General features: G+C 31.6%; 1 protein-coding gene across 1 annotated transcript in view; it reads right to left on the bottom strand.

The window, feature by feature from the left end:
* LOC124529617 (probable chitinase 10) overlaps positions 1 to 18,497 on the bottom strand; it is a 125,645-nt gene that overhangs the window by 53,273 nt on the left and 53,875 nt on the right. The window contains exons 2-4 of the mRNA XM_047103425.1: positions 7,010 to 7,088; positions 5,703 to 5,905; positions 2,150 to 2,387 (exon numbers count right to left, since the gene is read on the bottom strand). Coding sequence (XP_046959381.1) covers positions 2,150 to 2,387; positions 5,703 to 5,905; positions 7,010 to 7,088 — 520 coding nt within the window. The remainder of the gene's footprint in view (positions 1 to 2,149; positions 2,388 to 5,702; positions 5,906 to 7,009; positions 7,089 to 18,497) is intronic.

Consider the following 18,497-nt stretch of genomic DNA (forward strand, 5'->3'; position numbering starts at 1 on the left):
GCTTTTGTAGAAGTATAATGGCAGTGATAATCGTTTCACACACAATGTGGATCTCATTATGTATTATCATAATATTTGGTAGCTGTTCGTGTTGTATGCGTGCTAATAATAGATTTTAATGTAATGGGATTTCGAATTATTGATACAGTCATTTACTTTCATTGTAATACTGATTTTATGTGTCGCTAATCTGATATTTTTTTGCCTTTTACACTTTAAAACATATTTTAACCATGAGCTTAAAATGTTATCATGCCTAAAGCTTGACTTTTTTGAGTTGAAATTTACAAGGAAACAAGATGGATTTTGTTTCCATATTTCTCATTCATATAGGTCGAGTAGTATGTACATCGGTTTCCATGAGTACGCCACTCTGAGGTCCTAGGTTCGATTCGGTCGAGTCAATGTAGAAAAAGTTAATTAGCTTTCTATGTTGACTGGGATCTGGGTGTTTGTGGTACCGTCGTTATTACCGATTTTTGGTTAAGCTACTTACATTGGTATCAGAGTAATGTATGTGATGTTTTCCAATATTTATGTTTTCATTTTTTTTTCGTACAACAAAAACATTCAAGAATTAATAGTGCATACGTAATATCCGTAATCTAAATAAGCATTAAAAGGAAAAGCATTCGTATTTACTATATTTGGTCATAATAAACCGGAAACAACCAGGAAAGGTTAATATAATAAGCCAATTAAACACATTCGAATCAAAATAATTGATCGTTTCAATCAAAACGTAACCGACACCGCACGCAACATTATGTCTTGTATATATTTATTATATCTGGAAGTGATAATATGTTTTGAAAGATCCTTAATTATAAATAACATGTGTTGAAATATTATAATTACGTCCAAGTATAATTATTTATTTCATGATAAAAATAAACTAAGGAAAAATTGTAATATGTAGCTATGCTACACGGAAGCAACTTGGTGTATCATGTTCCAAGCATTCTTCTAAAGAAAAGACTACTTCAATAGTAGAGCATTTACGAGCACTTACTGTGTGTATTATGAATGAAAACGTTTGTTAATATAAAATAATCACAGCGAAAGTTGGAACAGAACTTTCTCTTAATAGCGAACAAGTGATTTACATAACAAATACATTTAAATATATAATGTAAATAATTAACTGAATAAAAGAATCGAAAAAAAAATTGATTAAAAAATAAATTTAATTTAAAAAAATATCGATAAAATAAATACAGTCACAGCACTAGCATTGGTTACGGAACGTTGTTTGCGGTGTGTAACATATAGCTACACGTATAACACTTAAGTAACCTTAAGGAAATCGATTGTGATAGCGTATCCGTGAATGAAAATGTTTTCTATACCATTGATCATTAACTTGATACATATTATTATAAATAAATCTATATAAATAAAATGTATGTTTGTACGTTTGTTCTCTATATGTTCCTTAAACATTTTTTTGAAACTTTAGTCAGTTGTTGAGCATGCACAAAGGTTTTGGATTATAAATAACAAGACTTTTTTCTTTGTGTTTTTGGCCTTTTCTTGTATTTTTCATTATATAATAACGTAGTTTGCATACTCTATGTTTAAATAAATCATATTTTTTATTCTGATCTTCACTTGTGATGGTGTGTGTTTTTTTTATTTACAATTTTTATTTATCTTAACGATTTTCTAGATTTAAACCTGAATTTGAGAATTTCTAAATACAATCACCTTTCTTGACTCAGCCTAGAACTTGAACCCAGGATTTCAAATTTTTCAGCCCTATAAGCTAGCAATGAGACCAATGCGGCCAATGATATTCTAATAAACAGATATGTTATACTCATACTAAACAACAGAAAAAAGTGTGCCACGCCGGGGACCGTTTATTTTACATTTATTTACAAGTAAAAAGGATAGCTTGACAAAAACAATAAGTAAAAGGGATAACTAGATGTTTTAATTACGCAAAACGTATTACTACATAATTAATGATGTATTATAACGTATTACTGGCATAATTATGATGAAAACTACTAAAGGCAAACGTCCCAATTAGGACGTTTTCTAGTCTTCACTTTTTGCGCGTTAATGACATATCTGTTTACTAGAACATCATTGAATGAGGCTCTCTACTATAACACTTAATATAAATTAAAAGTGGACTACATACCGATTGCAAGAAGAGTCTTCAATTTCGGGTTAGCCTTTTTCAAGCCGTTGATTTTATCGTAGAGTCCGGTTTTTCCATCCTTAGTCTCGTCGTTCGATTCGAAAGAGCTGAGCTTTCCTTTCTTCATCCAACCGAAGGCGAAGATGACGTGGGTGCAGAGATCCGGCTGGATGTCCTCGGGCGTGAATTTACCGATCTTGGTACGATACTGGGACCAGTTCGTGTAGTAGCACACGACCTGCGGGAAAAAGTTGAAATAATACTTAATTTTCGAATTTCGAACACGTCTGTTATTTTTAGTGTGGTTTTTAAAAGCATAGATGATGATGATGATGATGATCTCCTGGCAGGAGTGTTTTTTATGGTATAGGTTGGCGGACGAGCATATGGGCCACCTGATGGTAAGTGGTCACCATCGCCCATATACAATGACGCTGTAAGAAATATTAACTATTCCTTACATCGTCAATGTGCCACCTTGGGAACTAAGATGTAATGTCCTTGTGCCTGTAGTTACAATGGCTCACCCTTCAGACCGGAACACAATAATACTGAGTATTGTTATTTGGCGGTAGAATAACTGATGAGTAGGTGGTACCTACCCAGATGGGCTTGCACAAAGCCACCACAGCCACTTGTTTTGACACTACCACCAAGTATAGGTTAGTGTCAAAACAAATCCCGAAATAACTTCATTCATATAAGCCGATAAAACGGAAAGTTACTTCGTAGTGGGGCTCTGTGCCAGCCCGTCTGGGTAAGTACCACTTCCTCATCAGATATTCTACAACCAAATAACAGTACTTAGTATTGTTGTGTTGATCGAAGGGTGATTGAGCCAGTAACTACAGATACAAGGGGCATAATATCTTAGTTCCCGAGATTGGTGGGTCATTGGCGATGTAAGGAATGGTTTATATTCTAACAGCGCCATTGTCTATAAGCGATGGTGGACCATATGCTCGTCCTCAAATATCAAAAACACACATCAGTAAACGTCTCTCTCTCTCTCTAACTGATAAATCTGTTTTTTGCATAAATAATGATCTAATATTATCTAATTGACGTCATTGGAAATAAAATGAAACAAATATAAAAACATAAATACAATTATATACTCGAATCTAAGAGAAACAATGAAAGTTTAAAAGAGCGTGAAGTGGAAATATACTTTGGTTGTTACACTAATGAAACTATGTTCATTTTTCATCGTTTAATTTTTCGATTGAAATTTCATAATAGAATAAGTACACAATTGAAATGATAACAGCAGCATTGAAAAAGTTCGAACTAACTTCGTACTCGTATCTCATTCGTGAAATTTCAAATTTGCACGGATTTTATGTGTATATTAACTTTACATTTCACGATCGTGTAATAATTTCATTTTCGATTTATAGAATACATGATTTTATTTCATACGATTTGTTTTTAAAACGATAAAATGCGCTCAAATAAATAAATCAGAAATAAAATATATTATTTTAGCACTGGATTTAATACCTTTTAAAATTCAATTCATAAGCAAAGAGTTTTATACCCACTTTGATACTTGACTGACGATTTTGATACTTTACCATTAAAATGATATGAAAATGATAATGAAATCGCTGACGTTTTAAACAATTTTAGAATCCTAATATTTACTGACAATGAGTACTTAACTATGTTCATGTCTTTCTGGTAACTCGAGATTGTTTACTGCAAATAACTTGATATGTTAGCTTTAAATGTCATATATTTATATTATATTAATAAACTATTATTTAACGTGATGTTTTAACAAAACTAATGTTTATAAGACAATTTATTATATAAAAGTATATATGACTAGTTGTCAAATTTACTGTTAATAATTTTCTTAAACTATTTTTGACAAAATGGGTTTAATATTTTGGCCATGGACACTGTGTCTAACGTCTGACGACCAACCCCAAAACGCAAGCAAAGTCACGCACAACAAATAGTAAGCTTTATATTAAGCATATGTTTTGATAAAACTGTGATTAATTTATTGTACAATGAGGTTGAATACAATTATTTTCCCCAACCATTAATTTAGGAATGTCCGTCGTTAGCTCGGAATTAATGCAATATTTAACACAACTTTGCAAACATATTACGAGTAAATTTAAAATAGTTTCTTATGTCCTTACGTGTGTTATTGACCTAGCTCGGACCGCAAGGAAATTTAACCCTACTAAACATAGATATAGAAACCTTAATGGCATCAAACTATTCACAGATACATGCTTATTTTGAAGGTTAACTACTATACTTTTATTGCGTTCGAAAAGCTCATTCCACATCCGTGTTATGGCAACTGCGCCAGATTTTAGAAGGTATCCAAAAAAATGGCCCTTGACTTTAATTACAATACGATAAGGTTCATTTTCATTTGCACGGTGAACATATGTAAATTTGTATCGTAATGTCCGCAAGGTTCAACTTGGCGCTCGGTCGTTTCCTGGCCTGTCTCTCTAAGGGAAATTTATATAGCCTTTCTAATGGCACAGACAGGTACATTCCTTATACTTATAACGTTTTATTCTACTTAACGCTTATGAATATATAATTAATTATTAAATCTATACAGTGACGAAATTTGATTGCTAAATTAAATCATTTTTAATCAATCGTCGTAATCGTGTATAAATTAAATATGCTATATGTTAAATCAATCATATCTGGTCACATCCGCCGTCCTTGTTACATATATGGATATAAGTTGACTAGATTACTTATCCAACGGAAACAACATGAACATATTCTTTAGGTAAGCATTGAAATGTAATTGTGACGACATTTTTATTCAGTAGCATAATAATATTAAATAATTACTTCTTCTTGTTTTGTTCCCGTTTTTTTGGGGGACGAATATGAAAAGTGGCTACTAGGTAAACAAGGGAATGAACTATCTCTATTCCAAATTTCATCCAAATCTGTCTAGTTATTTTGTAATGATTGCCCAACAAACTTACCCATTTATAATATCATTAGGATTATTATCTTGGTAATTTAGTAGATTACTAAAAACATTTATTTTAAATTTAAAGAAACCTTTTAGAAGTAATTACTCCACGAATTCTGACCTCGTGAAATGTCGGTAAGAATGCTAGCAGCATTCCACCGTTACATTTCGATTCGAATTCTTTGGTCTAAAAATGATACAGTCGACCGGTCAATGCTGAGTCTGCAGCTGCTATTTGTTAATTAGTTAAGTAGTTTTTGCTCTTTTAACTATCATCTAAGTTTTCAATTTTAAATTACATTATTTAAATATCGAAATTTGCAATTCTATATTTGAATTTTTCAAACTTAATCTTCTAACTATTAAATCCAAATTGGTGCATCACATCCGAAATTCTATATATGAATAATATTTTGATATCCATTCGATATAAAAAAAAAAAACATCTATAGTGAACGAAGTTTAAATTTAGTTCAAATTTCGCATTTTCATCTCCTCAATTATTAATAATATTTATGCCTATATCTTTCCCATGGTCTTTCAAATTCAACATATAGGTATAAATTCTTATTAAGCACTAACCTTATATCCATCTTTATCTTTATGGTCATCAGTTCCGACAGAATTGTCAATCGCTGCAGATGACTTGCGACTCGCTATGCTTGGTCGTCCACGGATTTTTGGCCTGTTCACGCTTGCCGATATCACTTGGTCGGTAGATCTTGATACACTGGTGGAAACCGATGTTGAAATCTTGCTGGGTTTCCGTAATCTTCTTCGGACGCCTGTGAATTTGATTTATTTGTAAATAATGTAATATGATTGCAATCTGATCTAGATCTAATTTATTATAACTTTAAAAATAATGTTCCAATCTTTCTCGAATGATCTCGAATTTTATATTTAAATCAATTAATATGAGACAACATCACATACATTACTCTGATCCCAATGTAAGTAGCTGAAGCACTTGTGTTATGGATATCAGAAGTAACGACGCTACCACAAACACGCAGACCCAAGACAACATAGAAAACTAAAGGTAATCTACATCATTCCATTAATTTTATTAGCATAAGATTCATTTTGCTAAAAAATCTCTTTTTTAAATTATTTTATACATTTAAACTCATATAAAATATTAATAATTAATTGATCGATCTTTCAGTTTGAAATTTTAACCGATAAATAACAGTCATAAGGAACAAGCGTGGAAGCTTCTACGTTACGTAGCGGTGCCATCGGTTCTGGTTCGTATATCGAAGCAAAATATACCTTATCCGATTACGATAAAGTTAAAATTGGTTTATCGAAAGCGTTCTTCGAAATACTCAGCGCAGTTCCCATGAGGTTTTGAATTCAAAATAAAGGAAAATTTATTGCTTGGAACGGATTGGAAAACAGTAACCTCAAGTCCCCGGTGAAAACATTTTTAAATTCCTATTTCCAGCATCTTTTTATTCGATATTTCGGTGAATGTATTCGAATAAATTGACATCTTTCAAGGGAAATTATTGAAATATTTATGAATGGCGCAATCGAATGCGGGAATCGATTTATACTCGAAAATGATTCGAATATAAGAATGTTATGTAAACTACATACAATCAGGCTTTGTTTTATTTTATTTTGGAAGATAGGAATGATTTGAAATAAATTATTTACTAATCTCATGTTAATCTTAATCTTTGCGGACTGCAGAATCACACAACTTCATTTTGTGATTAATAATGTACACGTATTATAATATTTTCAGTAAAGGAAAATATCGTGAGGAATCCTGCACGTGTAAGTCGCATTATAGCAGCATATTGAAATCTCTTATTCTTCAGGGAAATTTTGCTTGAGCGATGGTAAGTTTATTGTGAAATAAATGTTAAAATACTTACTGGTCGAATCTGAGGTGGGAGCGATCACAGCAACTATCAGCACGACGGTGACCACCCATCGTAAGAGTCTTGGAGGCCACTGAAACAAGAAATTAACTTTATAAACATGTTTTATTTATACATTAAACTCTTTAACCCTTGCATCTTTAATTTATCCAATTATGGCACTGTCAAGGAGGATAATGCTTTTACCTTATTAGTTCGTATGTTACCTTGATCTTAAAAACTTCAAGGGATCATAGTTAATGAAGAGACATTTTCTACTTATATAAAACTTAAAAAAAAAATTATGTGTTTTGTGTTATACAATCTACAATATTCAAATTTAGAAATCAAATTGTTCTTTATTTGAATTTGGTTCTTTTACGCAAAAAAGCGTTATATTGAAGTAAAGTAAGCGCCGCGTCGCGCCACCACGCCGCGCCGTTTCGTAATACAAATTCTACAAAGAATCTCTGAAGGTATTCTTTTCAACCGACTTCCAAAAGGAGGAGGTTATCAATTCGTCTGTATTTTTTTTTTTTTTTTTTTTTTTTTTTTTTTTTTTTATGTTTGTTACCTCATAACTTTTCACTGGGTGGACCGATTTTGATAATTTTTTTTTTGTTTGAAAGGTAGTGCTTCCCGTGGGGTCCCATTTTTTTTATTTTTTTTTCCGATGATGGTATCCATGTGAAAACGACATAAGTCTTAAATTTGCATTACGTATATGCGCGACAAATAGGTGAATAACTGAAAATCACGTTAACCAATTTTGATAATTCTTTTTTTATTATAAAATATATACTTCAAGGGTAATTTGGTGAAAGTTTGGTAAGGTTCTGAGCACAGGATCCATGACAAAGTAACGGAACGGAAGGGAACGGAACAATTCTGAGGAGCACGTTAGCGATACTCAGCCGAATCTTTTATTTATAGGTTATTTGGATATTTGAGTCACCTTCCGTAATGTGGTTATGTTTATGTAATTATCATAGTCGAATATTATAATCAACTAGCTACCCACCCCGGCTTCGCACGGGTGCAATACTGATACTAAATATACTACAGAATTTGTTTATATACGACATCACATCGCAAACTTCTAAAATTATCAGTGTTTCTTTACTATATTGTTCACGTATTATATACACAAACCTTCCCCTTGAATCACACTATCTTTTGAAAAAAACCGCATCAAAATCCGTTGCGTAGATTTAAAGATATAGGGACAGAGAAAGCGACTTTGTTTTATACTATGTAGTGATGGAACTCCTATACGGCTCGCAGTTAGGGTGCGATATGGGGCAGAATTTCTTACTATCTTTAATCAAATTTTGTGTATGTGATGTGATGTCATATGATGTACGAAATATAGTTGGTCTTTTTCAAAGTTTTTTTGCTGAGTTCGATTACAGCTCTTTCGAGGGATCCTTGTAGTTTACGCCGCGTGTATTTTTGCTTTATTCGCAAGTTTCCTTTGAAATTGTCCTCAAAGTAGTTTCTGACTCATATAAACGAAACGCTTAATCTATCCATATTAAAAAAAATTCGTTAGTCAACATCAGCTTCACTTAAAATCAAAAAATAAATAAAAATTTTAACAAAAAGAAAAACCGACTTCAAACAAAACACTATTTTAAAACAAATGAATATGCACGAAAAAGTAATAAAAATAATTGCGTATTCAACATATTTTTTAGAGTCTTCCTAAGTTAAATGAAATGAAAAATATTAGACTACTTAAAAGTCGATTAACGATTATATCATGTAGTTATAATTATTGTTATATTTGGAGTCGGTGTCAGCCAATAAAACCCTACAGTATATCTATCAAAAAACAATACGAGAATACTTTAACAAATATGTTTTTTACAAATTACCTTTTACACAATAATATACTGGATCAATCAAGGGGCTCGTATCGCTTCTTTCTTTTGATTGTTGGGGCAAGGGCACCGTGGCTGACACCGGCTCCAAATATAACAATAATTATAACTACATGATATAATCGTTAATCGACTTTTAAGTAGTCTAATATTTTTCATTTCATTTAACTTAGGAAGACTCTAAAAAATATGTTGAATACGCAATTATTTTTATTACTTTTTCGTGCATATTCATTTGTTTTAAAATAGTGTTTTGTTTGAAGTCGGTTTTTCTTTTTGTTAAAATTTTTATTTATTTCAAATAAATATTCTATAAGCCTTTTTATTAATATATTTTTTTTAAAACATTAAAATTTATTTATAAACCCTGTTTAAATATTTACGTGTCTTTAGATAAACTTAGAATATTACAGTATTAGGTAAGTATTATTTTAGTTAGGATACGAAATATATAATCGATGTTAGAGAATACTTACTATAATAATAAGTAAGTAATATAATGTCAATTTTATTATTATTGCTTATGTAAGGTAAGTGAGCTATTATATAAGATAGTCGAACCTAACCGCGGGAAACGATAATGCGGTATCAAAAATAGATATGCGACATTGACTACAATACTCATAATATTTAATAGTTACACGGCTCAAAATAGCCTATCACGTTGGTCGACTTTTAACATTTTACAAGTGAGAGAATTGAATTCTTAAAAAATAGCCCTGGTATATTAAATATTATATCTTGTTCACTTTAAGACTATCTAAACCGACATACAGTCTTAGCTATGAATATTCAATTTGTAAGGGCATAAATAATTAAGAAATAAATTCCGTATAAACTGCTAATTGGGTATAAATGCTCTTAAGTATTCTGAAAATTGACTATTTTCTTAAGTCTTTCTCAAGTTGCGTGACCAAAATAAATATTCATTATATACGAGTATATATAGCTATTTCTTTGAAACCTAATATAGAGACGTATGTATGATGCACTTTGACTCTGGTTATATTGAAAATATATAATAACGTCAGATTAAATTGCATAAGTGTGCGTTTCATTGTATATACGAGTATCAACTATCGTTTTAGTTCCTTCCTAGTTTGCGACGTAATATCAAGAGGTCACATCATGTTATTACTAGATGTTCGAGACACGTACTTATTTACTTAAGAATACTTAGCACATATTATACTAGCTAAGCATTAATATGAGTAAAATACATACAGCGTCTTCAATTTTCCCATTTGAGGTAAGGTTTCAATCAGACATTAAGTTTTAACAACAGACAACAACAACAGCAGCCTATAAATTTCCCACTGCTGGGCTAAGACCTCCTCTCCTTTTTGAGGAGAACGTCCCGAACATATTCCACCACGCTGTTTCAATCCGGATTTGTGGAATACACATGTGGCAGAATTTATACGAAATTAGACACATGCGGGTTTCCTCACGATGTTTTCCTTCACCGTCAAACACGAGATATTTATAATTCAATAAACAAAAATTTAACGCATGATTATTTATTTTTATAAGTGCATTAATCGGTTAAGATGCACGCGTTCTAACCACTGGGCCATCTCGGGTAGTTAAGTCGTTTTAAATATCTCATGATAAGTGGTATTGCGCTGATACATAGATAATGACAGTTTTTTTTTAGGTAATGGCCGAGGTTTTGCGGTAAGCGCTCGTGAATCTTATAATCGTGAATGCACTTTCAAACCGAGCAATCATTAGTAAACTTTAAAGTGCATAATTCTTCTCGTTTGTAATTCATTTCGACCTTGTCGTTGTGTAGACACGTTGAATAAGTTCCAAACCTTTACAAAACTATAAAAGACATTAAGCCTAGCTGTGGGAGCATTATTGCTCCCACGAAATTAGCGAAATTATTGAACACATTTCCTATTAAAATGATAAACCCTATCCCCACTCCTAAGACACATCACTAGTAGGTATAACATTAGAAAAGATTCAAGCCTGTGACTTTCATAAGTGAATACTGTTGAGCTTTGGAACGCATTGAAATAGCGTATTGGAATATGTTCCGAACCTTCTCCTAAAAGGCAGAGGAGGCCTTAACCCAGCAGTGGGAAATTTACAGGCTGTTGTTGTTGTTGAGATAGTAACCATTTTAAATTAAAATAAAGACTTGTATTTTTTTCTTAATAAAAATACATAATTTGTTGTCAAATACAATTTGATAAATTAAAGAAGTTGTGTTATACGTAATACCTGGAGTTATATTGAAAACGTTTATGTAAATTTAAACATATATAATTACAATTATATTAAGCTACACTCGTGTTGATAATTATCAAAATAGTTAACCGAAATTGTGTAATTTCAATTGTTCGAAAATTAACGTTAGTAATTGATGTTCCATTTCCGAAGCATAAATTATATAATATGTATTACTAAGCTCGGTACAAGAGATTAATAATATTATGTTATATATTTTATATGATCAAATGAACTTCTTGAAGTGAAGTTCGATCATTACTATATAAAAACTTTTTATGGTAAAACTCTAAACACGAATGAAGTGACAAGTAACAGTACGAAATAAAAAAGTAAAAAGTAAAAAGAGGTCGATAATGAATCGAGAAATTAAAAGGACTACTTAGTTAATTGTATCTTCGAATGTTGCGACGAATATATAGATACTATTTATTTTTATTTATTGCTAATTGTTGTAACTACTATTGAATTGAAAATATTGTACTCGAAGAAAACTTTAAACATGTTATAACCAAAGAAAAACTCATTCAAGCTTTGTACGATTTACTTATATACTTTATACATTATATTATTTATAAATAGCTTGTTATTTTTCATAGGTTTGTAAATATTACAGCCAACGTTGGCCATCTTATGGTTAATGGTTGGCATTGGAACATCCATTCCTAACATCGCCAATGCACCACCAACCTTGGGAGTCATGGAAGTATGCTTGGTCAATTGTTACTGTAGTTACCCTGGCTCCGTCACCTTTCAAACGGAACACAACAACAGTATATTACATTTTTTTTGCCTACATAGCGTGCCTAGTGAAAATTTCTACCACCAAGAAAAATAACATCAGAGATACCTGAATGAATTGGCACATGGTTTATCAGCTTTCCTGCCTCAAATTTGATTAAGATGCTCATAATCTATATAGTTTGTAAAATTCTATGTTTTTTATATAAATTATATATTACTTTAAGTTAATTTTAGTTCATTTTTAAAACTAAGTAAGTAGTGGTTCTGTTTAATGTTTTCTACTTAGTGTATATTTATTTAATAAATGAAAAACGTTAAATGAAAATGTAACTTTATTATAAGTTCGAAGAGATTTTTTTAACCTATATAATTTTATTTTTCAAGCACAAGCCGGCTGTAAATCAGGCTACTGGGGTCCCAGTTTCAAGTCATGAATAATGTAGACGATATTGTATCAAGATATTACATATTTAGACCACCTGGGTGGAGAATATTAATTTTACTAAGTAAATACTCTTTGTATTTTTAAACTACTTGCTCGCTTTGTTGGTTGAAAATGAAGTTATTTTTCTTTATTTTTTTTTTAATCAATGTGTACAGTTGCCTTATATGAGAGAACTTAGTCTGTTATATTGGTATAATACGGTATAAAAATGTTTCTGCTCTAACTGAACGAATTCCATTTCACTATCCCGGTTTTGATCCCGTGATAATAAATTTAGTTATTTAAATTACAGATAAAAGAACACATCTAAAATGTTTCTGTACAATTTAAACATTTGTTAAAGTATAAAGGAGCTTAGCTTAACAATTAAAAAAAACAATCGATTAACAAGCGACAAAATTCTGAGGTAACGACATAAAAAAGTAATACGACCGAATTGAGAAGTCGTTTACTAAGTATTACTTTTATTCAAGTAGCCTCTTATACGCACTTTAGAATCGTTATATTACTGTCAGATGAATTTAAATATAGAGCTTCTACGAGTTTAAAATGTAATTTCTACCGAGAAGAACCAGCAAGAAGCCCAGTCGTTTCATTCTTGCTCTTTAACTGTTAATACTGCGATATTATGGATCTCATCGCCGCACTCTATTTTCACTAGCTAGACTTTTTCTATTTTCAAGTGAAAGATGAAAGAACATCTTCCGCTATTATCCTGATTCATACTTGTTTATATATGTGTGTAGTATTCTTGTATGTGTTTGTGATACTAAATGTAATGTATAGCTCCTTTATTGTACGTTTGATTACATGTTTTAATTTATATTTAAATATTATAAATGTGAAAGTAACTCTGTATGTCTGCTTTTTCATGACTAATCCACTGAACCGATTTTGATGAAATTTGGTATGAAGCAAATTTGAACTCCCAAAAAAGGATATACTATACTTTTTTTGCCTAACACATGATAATCAACCTAAAGCTCAAGCAAAGCCACGGGCGACTGCTAGTTTAATATATACGAACGTGGCATTTTTCTTAATATTAAATAATCTCATGTATTCACTGGCTTACGAAGTTTATTTCGAATGTGTTCAGAACATTGTATAATACAATCTACAATAGGTCTACGAATACTTCTTGAGATGAGAGATGCATTTTGTAGAACTAACCCATCAACTGTAACTAGTACAATTTGTTTTGTATTCCTTGTTTCTAATATTAATGGCGAGTGGGCCAGTGTAATTGGCACAAGGGACAAATCTATCCCACTAATGGCAGTGCATTAACAATGATACCGCTAATGGTTTTTGCTATGCCAAAGTTTATGACCAAAGGCGTGTCAAATGAACTATATATTTCCTTCCTGATATAAATGATACTATTGACTACGCTTTTATTTTTATAAATCACTAGCTACCCGCTTCGGCTTCACACGGATACAGACAAAAAGAACAAGAAAAAGTACTTCTATTTTCCTTGCTAAGAAAGATTAAATTACCAGCTTTTCTTTAAGCATTTCTCTTCTCTTGAATCACTTTGTATATTGAAAAAACTTGCATTAAAATATTGCGTAGTTTAAAAGATCAGCGTACATACGACGGGAAACGACTTAAATTCATGTGTAATCAGTCTGTGTATTGTAGGACACAACTTAGATGTAGCTTCGGCAATTTCAATAAAACCGTTTATTGCCGATTTACACAACCAATAGAAAAAGCTCCCTATTGCGCCATTCGACGCTATTCGTCGCTTATCGTGTCAGTTCAACCCAAGAAAGAAAATGCATATAAATCGACGTGTCAAATTTACGAATATATTATATTAGTTAGTTATAGGTCATATGATATTACAAGTTATTACGTTTGTTTAAAGATCATATTCACAGAAGAAATAAATATTGATAATTTGGGATAGCGTACTTAGTTCGGATGTGATCGGTTTTACGAATTTTGCCGATGCTACCTAAGTTGTGTCGTACTATAGACAATTTTATGTTACATAAGGTACTTATACACTCATGAACGGTACACTTATGAACAAAATACCGTTAAACATACTAATAATAAGATGGATCTCTATTTTCGTCTGTGTCACCATCATTAACAGCCTGTAAATTTCCCACTACTGGGCTAAGGCCTCCCGTCTCGGAATAGGTTTGGAGCATGAATATAGATGTTGATAATTATATAATAACGGATCTTTTAAAACTGTTTCAGTAATCAAAATATACGTTATTTAAATTGACTAATAAAAGTTCTTATGAATCGTCATTACAGTGTTGATTTAAATGTCAAGCTTCTTGTTTGAAAAGTAGATTATACCGAGAATAACTGACAAAGAACTCAGTAAAAAAGGGTAACCCTTTCCAATCTTAATTATATAGTATATCAGTAGAGTATAATTATTTTTTTATATATCCTGTCTAGACAACAATAAAAACTAAGTCCTCTCTTTTTATGCCTTTAATATAATCTTGTATTATGCAAATCAAATCAAATCAAAATAAACTTTATTTAAGTAGGCTACCGTAAGTAGATTCTACCAAGACGAAGAAGGCAAGAGACTCAGTAGTTACTCTTTTTCAACATTTAAATAATACAAAGTCAAGTTAGTTAAATACAATTATTTAAATTAATATATCCTGCTTGAAAGTCTACAGGTATTAACTCTAATTTTATCATCTATAAAATCTTGTATCGAATAATATGCCTTTTTTACCAATGTATTTTTTATAAACGATTTAAAGTTACGGAACGGCAAAGTTAAAAATGTCTGCGGAATTTTATTATAGAAACGAATACCTTGACCCAAGAAGGATTTATAGACTTGCGGAGTCGGAAATTTGGCGTTATAAGCTTATCCTTACTTCTGCACATACAATGCAATATACCTAATTTAACACGAACTTTAATTTTTTTAATAGACTAAGTAAAATAGTGTGATTGTTGAACATTGTCATCAAGAGTGACTGTGACTGCCTGTGAATTCAGTGAACTAGTTGATAAAAAGTTAAATATTTAGCAATGCTAATCACAACCTAAATACTTGTTACAATTAGTCATATACTTGTTGCTATGAGTCAGATCCTTCACATGTCATTTTTATAATCCGTAAGTAATTAGAACATTTAAAATTACATCGTCAATCTGTCGTAAGCAAAAGTTGTAGACGTTACCACGTTGAACTGGGTTAAGTATGAATTTTAATTTCTGAGTTAAGTCATGACAAGGGTCCTCGAGTCGACAATTCTTATTCATTACTAGCTTTGCCCGCGACCTTATACGCGTTTGAAATTAACAAAAATATATTGCAGCCTAAGATACTCCCTATTATATCAGTTATCAGCGAAAGTCCCGTCAAAATCGGTCCCGCCGTTCCAGAGATTAGCCGGAACGAACAGACAGACAGACAGACAAAAATTGTGAAAAATGTTATTTTGTACATATGCAATAAGTAAAAAAGGGCTATTTTAATATTACAAACAGACACTCCAATTTTATAATCTATATAGATGTTAGATTAAGAACGAAAGTTACAACTTCACATTATGAAAATCAATTTGAACTGACATTAAAATGAAGACAAAATCGATAGTTGAAGTACTAAAACTTGCGATGGAAATACGTTATCACGAACGGAGTCTCGTTGATAAGCCGGTAAGATAATAAAACTCCTCGTAAACCAAAGCAGTCGGCCATTTTGAATTCTTATTACAGCCTTTACGGTAATAGCCAGTAGCTGAGTACTAAATGTTATTGGAGGAGACATTTTTAGTCCTTTTTCTTTATCTACGGACGCTTTCAAGTCGACTACGGTACTTAGAACGCATACTGTGTTTATTCTGCGTATTTGCATGTTTATACATGTTAAACATCATATAGGTTGATTAATTTTGTAATTATGTGTTATTATCTTTTTCATTTTTTTAAACACTTTTCCAGTTTTAATCTATGTATGATATTTTATGAACAGGACGGAAGTTGAGAAAGCTTTTTGATTTGACCAATGAATACAGTTTTCATCAGCTGATATTATCTATCTATTTTTCGGGAACATTAAATCTTAATTATCACCAGGGTATCTGATCTTAAATATTATATGGGATTACTCTATGGATCCCTAATGATTATTTTTTATTGGTTATAGTATGCTTAATACATGAGTACATTCAATTATAGAAACAGACAAAAGAAGCAATATTTAAATAATTGTTTAGAAATTTATCTTGAACTTAAGCTCGTTTTAATATTAGATATGAAATTATTCATAGCGGTCGTAACTACTTGACTTTACTTGGAGATACACACACACATTAAAACTAATGATGTTTTCTATTTTCTCTCACAGTCATAAAACCCCACCCAAAGATATATATGAGAACAATTATTTGTTACGCTTTTAAATACTCAACCAATAATTAATTAATTTGCATCCATGTTGTCAGGGGTAAAAGTACTTAACTTCAACCATGTGTATGGTATACAAATCACTCGCCCGATTTTGATGAAATTTGGTGGTGGGCAAGTTTGAATTTCAAGCTGGAACAGGATACTTTTGCAAGTCAAATACGTGTAATCCCTAAAAAGAAAGCACATCCGCGAGCGAGAGCTAGTCTACTATAAATTGGCGGGTTTAACACGATACGATCGTAAAACATTTTATCATACTCGTTCTCATGGCAGTTTCAGAAATGCGATGTTTGTATGGCAAAATTATAAACAAGTTACTCGTTAGTGAATTGAAACACGAAATTCTGTTACGGAGTTTTTAACGGGAGTAGATGGGGATGAAAGTTTTTCCCCATTTTAGGGGTAAATGAGTGAAGTTAGCGTGAGTTGAAATGAAACTCTCTACCTCTCGATTTTTGTAATTCGTTTGAGTGTTCTCATTGAATTGAACACTACAATAATTATCCATTAGTTCTTTATTCCGTTTCGCTTAAAGTTTTTTTATTAATTAACTGACTTCTAGAAAAAGGAGGTTGTTAGTTCGACATGTATGTATGTAACATTGTTAGAATTTAATTATATTTGAGTATTCATTTAGGTTTCCAAGCACGCATGTTTAACTTTGTAAGTGTATGTTTCTCTGCAAATTTCTCGAAAACTTAAAGTTTTATTGAGATGATAGTTTTTAATATACCTTATGTACACTTCAAGCTGAGATGGCCCAGTGGTTAGAACGCGTGCATCTTAACTGATGATTGCGGGTTAAAACCCAGGCAAGCACCTCTGATTCATGTGCTTAATTTGTCTTTATAATTAATCTCGTGCTTAGCGGTGAAGGAAAACATCGTGAGGAAACCTGCATGTGTCTAATTTCATCAAAATTCTGCCACATGTGCATTCCACCAACCCGCATTGGAACAGCGTGGTGGAATATGTTCACTAGTTACTACTGTTTTCATTTTAAAGACAGTTTAAATTAAAAAAAAAATGTTTATAAGTTTTCAATAGTAAATATTATGTTCGTGATTAAACATTGAATCGCTGTGAATAATGATTATTTATTTATTATTAAATATTCACAGATGATGTCGAAATTAACCTTTAAAATCTTGTTAGATATCTACGATCTCAGTAGACAGTTTAAAATCTCGTGATATTAATAGCTATGAAAATACGCAATTAAAATACGTATAATTATATAATGTATTGGTTTTTATTAATAATCTCAGCTCTTACCAACAGTATTAACCTGTGAAAGAAACTATTACTTTCAATGACTCATAATACATTTAACACTTTTACTTTAGCTAATTTCTAATTTCTTCCTTACAAATTAGAATCGCTCATTAGAAAATTGACATATTACGCAACACAAATTATATATAGGATTAAAGAGCATAAAGTTAGTACTAGTTAGCTTTCAGGAAAGATATATTTTTTATGGTATAGGTTGGCGGACGAGCATATGGGCCATCTGATGGTAAGTGGTCACCATCACCCATAGACAATGACACTGTAAGAAATATAAACTATTCCTTACATCGTCAATGTGCCACCAACCTTGGGAATTAAGATGTTATGTCCCTTGTGCCTGTAGTTACACTGGCTCACTCACCCTTTAAGCCGGAACACAACAATACTGAGTACTGTTATTTGGCAGTAGGATAACTGATGACCCACTCATATACCTATATCTACACAGACGGGCTTGCACAAAGCCCTACCGCCAATTATAAATACT

The sequence above is a fragment of the Vanessa cardui genome, chromosome 5 (genome assembly GCF_905220365.1).
Source record: "Vanessa cardui chromosome 5, ilVanCard2.1, whole genome shotgun sequence".
NCBI lineage: Eukaryota > Metazoa > Arthropoda > Insecta > Lepidoptera > Nymphalidae > Vanessa > Vanessa cardui.